This window comes from Nycticebus coucang, chromosome 8 (assembly GCF_027406575.1).
Source record: "Nycticebus coucang isolate mNycCou1 chromosome 8, mNycCou1.pri, whole genome shotgun sequence".
Taxonomy (NCBI): Eukaryota; Metazoa; Chordata; class Mammalia; order Primates; family Lorisidae; genus Nycticebus; species Nycticebus coucang.
The window spans coordinates 85620607-85634431 of record NC_069787.1 but is presented as its reverse complement, the minus strand read 5'-3'; the positions used below and the strand labels follow the sequence as shown (position 1 = coordinate 85634431).

Genomic DNA, 13825 nt, shown 5'->3' with positions numbered 1-13825 from the left:
AGCATTTGTCAGCATTCCCAGGAAGCAACAATAGGAATACAGCTTTTTTTTTTTTGAGACAGAGTCTCACTCTGTCGCCCTGGGTAGAGTACCATGGATTATAGCTCACAGTAAACTCAAACTCCTAGGTTCCAGTGAGTGATCTCAGCCTCTGGAGTAGCTGGGACTGCAGGTACCTGCTACAATGCCTGACTAGTTTTTCTATTTTTAGTAGAGACAGGGTCTCGATCTTGACTCAGGCTGAGCCAACAATCCACCTGGAACTCCTGAGCTCAAGCAATCCACCTGCCTCAGCCTCCCAGAGTGCTAGGATTAGAGGCATGAGCCACTATGTGTGACCAGGAATACAATTTTTAAATAAAAAACAAGTTGGCTTTGGAAATTATTAACCCAGTTATTTGGTAGGGGTCTGAGAACAGGTGCATGTCCTAAGTCTCACGTGGTCACACTGATAGCTCCACTCCCAACCACCAAAAGGAATGAATTGCGAAAGTGAGGAAAATAAGCCAAAGCTTCTTTAAAAAGATGTTTTCATTGTGGAAATTTTAAATATAAATAAAAGTAGAGATAATTGTATATTGAACCTCACGTACCCACCTCCCAGCTTCAACAATGATCAACTCTAACTTCATTCTCTAAAATCACATCTAAAGATCAACTCTTTCCTACTCTCTCCCCACAAAGCAAATTGCAGACACATCATTTCATTCCAATATTTTAGTATATGTCACAAAAGATAGGAATTCTTTGAAAAAAAGCATAGCTAGAGTTCCATCATTACACCTATAAAAATTAGAAATAACTTTTTTTTTTTCGAGACAGAGTCTCACTTTGTCACCCTAGGTAGAGTGCTGTAATGTTATAGATCACAGCAACCTCAAACTCTTGGGCTCAAGTGATCCTCTTGTCTCAGCCTCCCAAGTAGTTGGGACTATAGGCGCCTGCCACAATGCACGCTATTTTGCTTTTTTTTTTTTTTTTTTTTGAGACAGAGTCTCCTATGTCGCCCTCCATAGAGTGACGTGGTGTCACAGCTCACAACAACCTTAAACTCTTGGGCTTAAACGATTCTTTTGCCTCAGCCTCCTCAGTAGCTGGGACTACAGGAGCCTGCCACAATGCCCAGCTATTTTTTTTGTTGCAGTTTGGCCGGGGCTGGGTTTGAACCCACCACCCTCGGTATACGGGGCCGGCGCCCTACTCACTGAGCCACCTCGCCCAGCCCTAGAAATAACTTCTTAATATCATCAACTATCCACTAATGGTTACATTGACTCCATATTCATTCTCATTTTCAACTTCTCTCACTCTTTCCCTCACTTCCTTCCTCTGCTCCCCTTTCCCCCACTCTCCTGTGAAATAGGATCCCAAGAAAATGCATACATGGCAATTATAAGTCTCTTTTAATCTATTGGTTCTCCTTTCTATTTTTCCTTGAAATTATTAAATTAAAAATTCCCTTGCAATTTCTTTCTCCTGCAGAGTTTCTATAGTCTAGAGTTTGCTGACTGAACCACACAGTTGCATTAACATCTTACTTGTCCCCTTGTATTTCCTATAAATTGTCAACTAAATGGAGAAGCTTGGCTACAGCTCTGGTCTCATTTCTCACCTTTTTTCCAGCCATACTGGCCCCTTGGTTTTTCCTAGACAATGCCAAGCAGATCCCATTCTTGGCCTTTTCCTTGCCATGTCTTCTGTTCAGCATGTTCTCTCCCCCACCCCCACCCCACAATTACACAGCTCCCCCTCTCATCTCACTTTTGTCTCTGCTTAACTGTCATCTTCTTTGTCACTCACTGACAATCCTGTCTAAAACAGCATGACAGCTCTCTTGCTTGATTTCTCTTCCCAGCATGTTTCTCTTATTGCATACCCATTTAGTTTTTGTCTGTTTTCTTCACCTAACTGCAGAGACTTGATACATTTTGTTTATTTTTAAATTCCCAGTGCCAAGAACAGTTGGCAAATATGTTGTCAGGCAGCTAATACATATTTATTAAATGAGTGAATGAATGAATCAATCAAAGAGACTTTTAAGGCAGCACCCACCTCTATAGTAAGGGGATTGTGTAGTCCCTGGGGCAAACCCAATACAATCTGTGATAGCTGGTCTCTGGGGAGGAGCTGGTGAGGAGTAAGATAGAATGACTAAAACTTGGGGCATGTCACCTATTTGTGTAAGATCCCTTAAGCCTATTTGTGTAAGATCCCTTAAGCCTCCTCTCATGAATAAGGAGATGGGGCTCACAAATTCCTGAGATACTGGGTTTATAACTCCATGAAAATAGCACTGAAATTACTATTTCAATATGGAAAGGCAGGGTTGAACAGATGGCACAAAACTTACCCAAGGTGGGACAGAAGCAAAAGATAATGTGCCTAAGTTTGGGTTCTGGCCAATTATTGGCAAAAGATGCTGTCTGATACTACAGACCTGGTCCCTAAAGCAATTCTTCAAGGCACTTCAATGGAGGAGATATTTAGGCTGCAGTGGAGCTTAAAGGATTTTTAATCACTGGCTTAAAGAAAAGACATTGGGAACATCCCTTGGGGATAAGGTCACAGCAGGCATAAGCCCCAAGGAAGCAGGCCCTCAAGAGAATGGTTTCACCAGAAGAAGCTAAAGCTGCAGACACCAGGGATGAACTTGTGGAAAACAGCAGCAGCTGAGGAATGATACTCACCAGGGACCCTGAGAAAAAGAAACTTCTGAGGGCCCAGATGTCTGAGAGTCACTGCTGGGTGAGCAAGCATTTACTGTCCCTTCTGTCTGCCAAGGCAGCAGAGTCCGGGAAATTGGCAACTGAGAATCAGAAATGCAAAATATCTTTGGAGAAGCCACAGTCTCTGAGGATATGACACTTGCTGAACTTCAACTCTGTAATTTAAGCTTTAAGTACTGGTCTTTGTTCATTCTGAGTATATGTGGATCCCCGAGGCTGCTGTGATCAAAGAAGGGAAGATCCATGTATGGATGTGCTGTGGGATACATGACCCTGTGGGCCACGGAGCCTTCCACTGAGGAACTGCCCTGACCTTTCCCCATGACAGTCCCACCTCTCCCCACAAAGCCATCAGGACTGACTTAGTTGAATTGCTCTTAAAGGTCTAAAGACAGATCTTGTGACTATGGGACAGAGTAGCTATCGGCAAGAGGCTCAACCAAGAGCTCCAGATCGTAGTGTCCCATGAATAATAACTGCTAATACTTATTAAGCGCTTCCTGTATGCCACACATTTGCTACCTGCTTTACATGTATTATGTTGTTTAATCTTCAAATCACTCCTATAGGGGTAGCTAATACTATTACTATGTTTTTTTTTAATTTTAGAGTGTCAAAAGTCAGAGAGGTTAGATAACATTCCAGAGTTCACAGAGTAGAGATGGGGTACAGTCTTAATCACTATCCTACCTTAGTCTCTCTTTTTTTTTCTTTTTGTAGAGACAGAGTCTCACTCTATGGCCCTCAGTAGAGTGCCATGGTGTCACACAGCTCACAGCAACCTCCAACTCCTGGGCTTAAGCGATTCTCTTGCCTCAGCCTCCCGAGTAGCTGGGACTACAGGCGCCCGCCACAACGCCCGGCTATTTTTTTGTTGCAGTTTGGCTGGGGCTGGGTTTGAACCTGCCACCCTCGGTATATTGGGCAGGCACCTTACCGACTGAGCCACAGGCGCCACCCCTTAGTCTCTCTTTTCAAAAGAAACATCCTGCTACCTTCTGTCATGCTTCGATGTGAGGAAATGGCTCAGAAGTTAGCTGAACAGACATGGGATCGCCAGCTAAGGTCAGAGCTATGCTGCCTGTGTTTTGTGGATAACACTGAAGGCAACACTCAGCAAACATCCAAACCAAACCCCCTGTTGCAGTAAACCCACAATCATGCTACACAGATCCCCCTTCCAATAAAGACATCTCGTCCCAGCTGTCAGCTCCTTCAGGGTTTGCCTCAGTTGCAGAGAGCTGCCTTGCTCAAGATTTTGCCCTTCTGGTGGTGGTAAACTCCCAGTGAGCAACGGCAACAGGGGTGTTGCAGCCCTGTCACCTCATGTCATCTTAACCCAGTGCAGAGTAACTGATCGGCTGCAGCTTCGTCAGGTAAGCATTGAAGCTGGACTTCTTTTTCTGTCCCACCTTTTCTGCCACAGGAGTGGGTTTCTAATAACTTGCATCTCAAATTCTGCCTCAATATCTGTTTCTAAAGACCCTTACCTGCCTGCAGTACCTGGGCACCAGCTCCAGGCTGCCTCACCTGGTTATCCAAAGAAGACTCTTGGTCTGTTGGTGGAAAAGTCTAACCCTGCTTCCTAACTTTTTCAATGCCATGAATCCTATGAACTTATAATGGAGAATTTCGGCAGCTCACTGAAGGAAATGTAGGAGTCTCCTGGGGGTGAGGAAGACAGGTCCACAGTTGGGAACCTATTGCTCTGTGGGCGAGAGGACACATGGAGCACATTCAGGACACACTGGTTAGAAAGCACCAGGCCAACAAAAAGATCTTAATGCTCCAAAGAGGAAGAGGGTGGCTTTAACCAGACAAGGCTGCCCATTGTCTCCACTGCTCTTTAACATTGTAATGGAAGTTTTAGCCATGCGATTAGGGAAGAAAAGGCGATCAAGGGTATACATATAGGGTCAGAAGAGATCAAACTTTCGCTCTTCACAGATGATATGATAGTATATCTGGAAAACACCAGGGGTTCTACTACAAAACTCTTAGAAGTGATCAAGAAATTCAGCAGCGTCTCAGGTGACAAAATCAACATTCATAAATCAGTAGCCTTTATATACACCAACAATAGTCAAGTTGAAAAAACAGTTAAGGACTCTATTCCATTCACAGTAGTGCCAAAGAAGATGAAATATTTGGGAATTTATCTAACAAAGGATGCGAAAGATCTCTATAAAGAGAACTATGAAACTTTAAGAAAAGAAATAGTTGAAAATGTTAACAAATGGAAAAACATACCATGCTCATGGCTGTGAAGAATCAACATTGTTAAAACGTCCATACTACCCAAAGCAATATATAATTTTCATGCAATCCCTATTAAAGCTCTACTGTCATACTTTAAAGATTTTGAAAAAAGAATACTTCGTTTTATATGGAATCAGAAAAAAACCTCGAATAGCCAAGACAGCACTCGGAAATAAAAACACAGCAGGAGGAATCACGCTACCAGACCTCAGACTATACTATAAATCGATAGTGATCAAAACAGCACGGTACTAGCACAAAAACAGAGAAGTAGATGTCTGGAACAGAATAGAGAACCAAGAGATGAATCCAGCTACTTACCGCTATTTGATTTTTGACAAGCCAATTAAAAACATTCAGTGGGGAAAAGATTCCCTATTTAACAAATGGTGCTGGGTGAACTGGCTGGCAACCTGCAGAAGACTGAAATTGGACCCACACCTTTCACCATTAACTAAGATAGACTCTCATTGGATTAAAGATTTAAACTTAAGACATGAAACTATAAAAATACTAGAGGAGAATGCAGGGAAAACCCTTGAAGAAATTGGTCTGGGTGAGTATTTCATGAGGAGAACCCCCCGGGCAATTGAAGCAGCTTCAAAAATACACTACTGGGACTTGATCAAACTAAAAAGCTTCTGCACAGCTAAGAACACAGTAAGCAGAGCAAGCAGACAGCCCTCAGAATGGGAGAAGATATTTGCAGGGTATAACTCTGACAAAGGTTTAATAACCAGAATCCACAGAGAACTCAAACGCATCAGCAAGAAAAAAACAAGGGATCCCATCGCAGGCTGGGCAAGGGATTTGAAGAGAAACTTCTCTGAAGAAGACAGGCGCAAGGCCTTCAGACATATGAAAAAATGCTCATCATCTTTAATCATCAGAGAAATGCAAATCAAAACTACTTTGAGATATCATCTAACTCCAATGAGACTAGCCTATATCACAAAATCTCAAGACCAGAGATGCTGGCGTGGATGCGGAGAAAAGGGAACACTTCACTTCTACACTGCTGGTGGGAATGAAAATTAATACATTCCTTTTGGAAAGATATATGGAGAACACTCAGAGATCTAAAAATAGATCTGCCATTCAATCCTGTAATTCCTCTGCTGGGCATATACCCAGAAGACCAAAAATCACAACATAACAAAGATATTTGTACCAGAATGTTTATTGCAGCCCAATTCATAATAGCTAAGTCATGGAAAAAGCCCAAGTGTCCATCGATCCACGAATGGATTAATAAATTGTGGTATATGTATACCATGGAATACTATGCAGCCTTAAAGAAAGATGGAGACTTTACCTCTTTCATGTTTACATGGATGGAGCTGGAACATATTCTTCTTAGTAAAGCATCCCAAGAATGGAAGAAAAAATACCCAATGTACACAGCCCTACTATGAAACTAATTTGGGACTCTCACATGAAAGCTATAACCCAGCTACAACTTAACAATAGGGGGAAGTGGGAAAGGGGGGAGGTGGGTAGAGGGAGGGGGATCGGTGGAATCACACCTGTGGTGCATATTATAGGGGTATTTGCGAAACTTGGTAAATGTAGAATGTAAATGTTTTGGCACAGTAACTGAGATAACGCCGAAAGGCTATGTTAACCACTGTGATAAAAATGTGTCAAATGGTTTATGAAGTGAGTGTATGATGCCCCATAATCATATCATTGTATACAGTTATGATTTAATAAAAAAATTTAAAAAAAAATAAATAAATAAAGATTTTGAAAAAAGAATACTTCGTTTTATATGGAATCAGAAAAAAACCTCGAATAGCCAAGACAGCACTCGGAAATAAAAACACAGCAGGAGGAATCACGCTATCAGACCTCAGACTATACTATAAATCGATAGTGATCAAAACAGCACGGTACTAGCACAAAAACAGAGAAGTAGATGTCTGGAACAGAACAGAGAACCAAGAGATGAATCCAGCTACTTACCGTTATTTGATCTTTGACAAGCCAATTAAAAACATTCAGTGGGGAAAAGATTCCCTATTTAACAAATGGTGCTGGGTGAACTGGCTGGCAACCTGCAGAAGACTGAAACTGGACCCACACCTTTCACCATTAACTAAGATAGACTCTCACTGGATTAAAGATTTAAACTTAAGACATGAAACTATAAAAATACTAGAAGAGAGTGCAGGGAAAACCCTTGAAGAAATCGGTCTGGGCAAGTATTTTATGAGGAGGACCCCCCCCCGGGCAATTGAAGCAGCTTCAAAAATACACTACTGGGACCTGATCAAACTAAAATGCTTCTGCACAGCCAAGAACACAGGAAGTAAAGCAAGTAGACAGCCCTCAGAATGGGAGAAGATATTTGCAGGTTACGTCTCCAAAAGAGTTTAATAACCAGAATCCACAGAGAACTCAAACGTATAAGTAAGAAAAGAACAAGTGATCTCATCGCAGGCTGGGCAAGGGACTTGAAGAGAAACTTCTCTGAAGAAGACAGATGCATGGCCTACAGACATATGAAAAAATGCTCATCATCTTTAATCATCAGAGAAATGCAAATCAAAACTACCTTGAGATACCATCTAACTCCAGTAAGGTTAGCCCATACCACAAAATCCCAAGACCAGAGATGTTGGCGTGGATGTGGAGAAAAGGGAACACTTCTACACTGCTGGTGGGAATGCAAATTAATACATTCCTTTTGGAAAGATGTTTGGAGAATACTTAGAGATCTAAAAATAGGTCTGCCATTCAATCCTATAATTCCTCTACTAGGTATATACCCAAAAGACCAAAAATCACATCATAACAAAGATATTTGTACCAGAATGTTTATTGCAGCCCAATTCATAATTGCTAAGTCATGGAAAAAGCCCAGGTGCCCATCGATCCACGAATGGATTAATAAATTGTGGTATATGTATACCATGGAATATTTATGCAGCCTTAAAGAAAGATGTTTGCATGGATGGAGCTGGAACATATTCTTCTTAGTAAAGTATCTCAAGAATGGAAGAAAAAGTATCCAATGTACTCAGCCCTACTATGAAACTAATTATGGCTTTTGCATGAAAGCTATAACCCAGTTATAACCTAAGAATAGGGGGAAGTGGGAGAGAGAGAGGAGAGGGGGAAGGATTGATGGAGGGAGGGTGACTGGTGGGATTACACCTGCTGTGCATCTTACAAGGGTACATGTGAAATTTAGTAAATGTAGAATATAAATGTCTTAACACAATAACTAAGAAAATGCCAGGAAGGCTATGTTAACCAGTGTGATGAAAATGTGTCAAAAGGTCTATAAAACCAGTGTATGGTGCCCCACAATCACATTAATGTGCACAGCTATGATTTAATAAAAAAAAATAAATTAATTAAAAAAAATAAAAAAGGCCTACACGTGCACATACTCATGAACTGGGCCTGCTAATGTGGACTAAAGACTAATTGTAAGGGGAAATATTATGATACTGCGATATAAGGGTATCTTTAGGACCTCAGAATAGGAAAGGATGTCCTACATAAAACATACAAAAGAGAAACCACAAAGGAGAAGATAGATAGGTGTACTTACAAAAAAATTAAGAACTTCTACTCACAAAACGATACCATGGGTTTGGCACCCGAAGCACAGTGGTTATGGCGTTGGCCACATACACCGAGGTTGGGGGTTCGAACCTAGCCTGGGCCAGCTAAACAACAATGACAACTGCAACAGAAAAATAGCGGAGCATTGTGGCGAGCACCTGTAGTCCCAGCTACTTGGGAGGCTGAGGCAAGAGAATCGCTTAAGCCCAGGAGTTGGAGGTTGCTGTGAGCTGTGATGCCAAAGCACTCTACTGAGGGCAATATAGTAAGACTCTGTCTCAAGAAAAAAAAAGATACCATGGAGAAACTACAAACATAAGTTATAAACTATGAGAAGTTATTATTAGCATTAATATAATAATATTAGCAAAGTATTCATATTCCAAATAGTTATAAGGAATTTCAATGAATCAGTAAGAAAATATCAAGCAATTCAGTAGAAAAATTGTCAAAAGACATGAACAGACATTTCACAGAAAACAGACATGGCCATAAACACATGGAAAGATAGTCAATATTATTTGTAACCAAAGAAACACAAATGTCCATCAACAAAGAAAAATAAATGAGCTATAGATACAAATATAAATATAGATGAACTTTAAACATCCAATGTTAGTGAACAAAGCAAATTACAGAAAAGTGTATGGTTGATTTCATTTATATAAATACTTGCTTGATTTCTTCTCAAGAAGAGGAAAGACTAAATACAAAAGACAAAACTGTAAAGAAGAACAAGGACACAGCTAACAAAGTTCTGAATATGCTGTTGGGGAGGCAGGGCGTTTCATAGAGGGTAATTAAAGATGCTGTTAAATTCTATTTCAGGGGTTGGCAGCCTATAGTTATCACCTTTTTGTACAATCTGTGAGCTGAGAGAGTTTTCATATTTATTAATTTTTTTATTTTTTGAGATAAGATCTTATTCTGTCACCTAGGCTGGAGGGCAGTGGCCCTAACATAGCTCACTGCAGCCTCCAACTCTGGGGCTGAAGTGATCCTCCTGCCTCAGCCTCCAGCATTTTGTGATGTGAGAGGTGTACAAAATTCAAAATGTTGGTGTCCATAAATAAAGCTTCACTGGAACAGAGCCAAGCCTATTTGTTTACATACTGTCAATACCCCTCCTGACTCACTCCCAATATACACAGCCATTCCTTGCCCTGTTGGAAGACAAATTTTTCACATATGTCTGTGTTTCTGCATGTCTTATGAGCAGAAGTGCTGATTGCCTCTATTCCTGAGTATCTTCTTTTTATGGATGTTTTCATAGCAAGAAGCCTTGGAAGACAAAGATATTCTTCCAGAGCAAAGGCAAGCATGCCTCCTGCCCATTATAAATAATCTCAGGTTTGCCGGGTGCGGTGGCTCACACCTATAATCCTAGCACTCTGGGAGGCTGAGACAGGTGGATTGCTTGAGCTCATGGGTTCGAGACCAGCCTGAGCCTGAGCAAGACTTCATCTCAAAAAAATAGCCGGGTGTTGTGGAGGGCACCTGTAGTCCCAGCTACTTGAGAGACTGAGGTAAGAGAACTGCTTGAGCCCAAGAGCTGGAGGTTGCTGCTAGCTGTGATGCCACAGCACTCTACCAAGGAGGACAAAGTGAGACTCTGTCTCAAAAAAAAATAATAATAATAATCTCAGGCCTCCTTTTTGTAAATAGAATCCACTGCATGAGCACATGCTGTCTGGCCTTCTTTGTTATCATCCTGTGCAAACTGGGAGTCAGAGAACCAGTTCAAGAAAACACTGATACTCTGGCTACTGCTGTAACAAACTGCCTTTGTTTCTGACCCAGGAGTCTGATGTCTTCCAGCATGCACAAAAATACAGCGTGGGCAACTCTCAGACCATTCACAGTTCTTGACATTCAGCCCCACATTTACAGATGAGAAAACTGAGGCCCAGAGAGGGAAAGTGCCTGGAGCAAGGTGCTGTGCTGAGGAGGAGCCACACTAGCACAGGATCTCCTATTTTCCCGACCCCCAAGTCTCCCCTCAGTCCCTGCCTCCGGGAAGCTTCTCAGGACCTCGCCAGGCCTCCAGAGGACTTAGGATTCTACCTTTCTTTCCGTCCTCCCAGATGGACTTCGGTCCTTACCTTTCACACTACATTTGAGGATTTGACTGACCACTCCGGTGTTATTCTCCTTCTCTGCTGGCCACTGATACACGTAGACTGTGGTTCTGGAAGACCCGGCATCCAGCACGATTCCGTACTGAATAAAAAGGGAAGGGAGAGTTAGAAGCGAGATGGGCCTCTCCGAGGATTCCTTTCCCAGTGGGCACCGCGAGTCCCAGATACCTCTAACCACACTGCTTCACTTAGGGTGGGGCTGACCAAGAAGAGAAAACTGTTTTCTCCAACCCAATTTTTGTCTCTGTGGACTGTGAGGGAGGAGGATGAGGGGAGGGAAAGCAGGTTCCAGGGCAGGTTTTCAGTCGTGGCCCTGCATTAGAATGACTTGGGGAGCCTCAAAAACTCCCATTGCCTGGGTTAACCCAGACCTAATCAATCAGAATCTCTGAAAGTGGACCTAGGCATCAGCAGGTTTTAAAGCTCCCCAGATGATCCTAATACGCAGGTTGAGAATTCATTGTACTGCACGGATCTTGCATACAAAGACCTCATCCTGACCTCTGAGGTGAGCAAAAGGAGCCATAAGGGTCTCAGAAGGGAAACAATTGCTTGGTCGTCTGGATGCCCTCTATTCTCCAAACACCTAGACTTATCATAGCCTGGAAATAAACAAATGAAAGAAAACTATAGGAAGAAAACGTAGAAAATTCTCACAAGGTAGAGATATGTTAGCAACTGCATCAGCCCCGAGAATTAAAATATTCATAATTAAGGAGAAAAAAACAAAATGTAACATAATATTGACACATTGTTGTTCTCACTTTACTAATATGTATATGCATAGACAGGTGTGGGGCTGGGGCTGGCTGTGCACAGGAGAGCAGCTGGGAGCCCTGGACCATTTCTTTTTTCTTTCTTTTCTTTTTTTTTTTTTTTTCTTGAGACAGAGTCTCACTTTGTCACTCTTAGTAGAGTGCTGTGGCATCACAGCTTACAGCAACCTCCAACTCTTGGGCTTAAGCGATTCTCTTGCCTCAGCCTCCCGAGTAGCTGGGACTATAGGCGCCTGCCACAACGCCTGGCTATTTTTTGTTGTAGTTGTCATTGCTGTTTTAGCAGGCTGGGGCCAGGTTTGAACCCGCCACCCTCAGTATATGGGGCTGGCACTCTACCCACTGAGCCATAGGCACAGCCCACCCCTGGACCATCTTGTCTTGCTTGAGGCAGGTGCCTGAAGATTTGGCCTGGGCCAGGCCCGGGGCTAACCCTGACATGGAAAGAACACATATTAGCAGCCTATGGAACTCAGAATGAGTGATGCTGACCTAAACCTAGTATCCAATTATGCTTAGAGTCTTCCCCGGGCATCCAGAGGCCTTCAGGGTAGCCACCTTTCCCCCCATTCCACTGCTTTTGGGTTGGCCTAACTGTCCCATGGAAGAAGAGGAGGTTGGGTCTGTAAGCAGGCTGGCGCAAATGGATTTTTTTTTTTTGCGCAAATGGATTCTTAATTTTACAAGGCTGGGTAAGATGCCTGCTCTCTCTGAGTTCCCAAATCTTTAGACAACTTACTTTCAGAAGTAAATAGGAGACCATATGCCTGATGCCTAGTGGCTGCTCAATAAATACAGTCAATTATCAAATAAATTGCAAAAGCCTGTCTAGCAAAATAAATAAAATTATAAAATGAGAAAAAGAGAAAAGCAAAGCAAATGACATCCTTCAAATCCGATTATTTGTTTTTTGTTTTTGTTTGTTTGTTTTGAGACAGAGTCTCACTCTGTTGCCCTTGGTAGAGTGCTGCGGCATCATAGCCCACATCAACCTCAAACTACTAGGCTCAAGTAATCCTCTTGCCTCAGCCCCTACCTCCCACCCCAGCAGCTGGGACTGCAGGCCTGTGCCACCATGCCCGGTTAGTTTTTTTCTCTATTTTTTGTAGAGATAAAAATCTTAAACTGCTGTCTCGAGCAATCCTTAACCTCCCAAAGTGCTAGGATTATAGGCGTGAGCCACAGCACCCAGCCTGCAATGTTCTTTTCTTTTTCTTTTTTTTTTTTTTTTGAGAGACAGAGTCTCATTTTGTCGCCCTCGGTAGAATGCTGTGCCGTCATAGCTCACAGCAACCTCCAGCTCCTGGGCTTAGATGATTCTCTTGCCTCAGCCTCCCAAGTAGCTGGGACTACAGGCACCTGCCACAATGCCCAGCTCTTTTTTTTTGTTGTTGCAGTTTGGCTGGGGCCGTGTTCAAACCCACCACCCTCGGTATATGGGGCTGGCGCTCTACTCACTGAGCTACAAGCGCCACCCTGCAATGTTCTTTTCTTAGCATTATATCATTTCTCCCTGCCAGTAGAAATATCATTTTCATACATTCATAACATCCTGTGAGATAAAGAATAATTTATTTAACTAATTTCCTGATACTAGACATTCTAGAAGGGCGGTGCCTGTAGCTCAGTGGGTAGGGCGCTGGCCACATAGACCAAGGCTGGTAGTTTGAACCCAGCCTGGCCTAGCTAAAACAACAATGGCAACTGCAACAACAAAAAAAAATAGCTGGGCATTGTCACAGGCACCTGTAGTCCCAGCTACTTGGGAGGCTGTGGCAAGAGAGTCACTTAAGCCCAAGAGTTGGAGGTTGCTGTGAGCTGTGATGCCACAGCACTCTACCAAGGGTGACAAAGTGAAACTCTGTCTCAAACAAACAAACAACAACAAAAAAAAACTAGACATTCTAGAAGGTTTCCTACTTTCTACCACCTAAAATACAATGCTTATTTCTTTTGAAACAAGACCAAATATAGTTGCTCCAGCTTCTAAAGCACAGCTTCTCCATTATACAAATTGAAACAGAATATCCTGTATACACTGGTATTTGAACTTGGACAGCCTCTTAATCTTAGTCTTTCAGTCTGATGACATTGACGGGGATCCTGATATGACTTCCCTCAGTGTGAACAAGGGTGGCATTGTTCACTATCTGTCCCATGCAGAGACTCACAATCAGATTAAAGCACAGGTTGAAACTGAAGGCAAAAAGGAAATCAGGCACTAAAAAGGTCCAGGCCTCAAGATTCTCGATCTTCTTTCTCTCCTCCCTCCTGCTGACCTAGCACCACCACTCCCACCAGCCCTGGCGTACCTGTGCTGACCCATGAAACAAGAGGAGAGAGACGGACA

At 42.6% G+C, this 13825-nt stretch overlaps 1 protein-coding gene across 1 annotated transcript in view; it reads right to left on the bottom strand.

Annotated features, from left to right (window-relative positions):
* ENTPD3 (ectonucleoside triphosphate diphosphohydrolase 3) overlaps positions 1-13825 on the bottom strand; it is a 40964-nt gene that overhangs the window by 15997 nt on the left and 11142 nt on the right. Inside the window, exon 4 of the mRNA XM_053600434.1 lies at positions 10664-10781. Coding sequence (XP_053456409.1) covers positions 10664-10781 — 118 coding nt within the window. The remainder of the gene's footprint in view (positions 1-10663; positions 10782-13825) is intronic.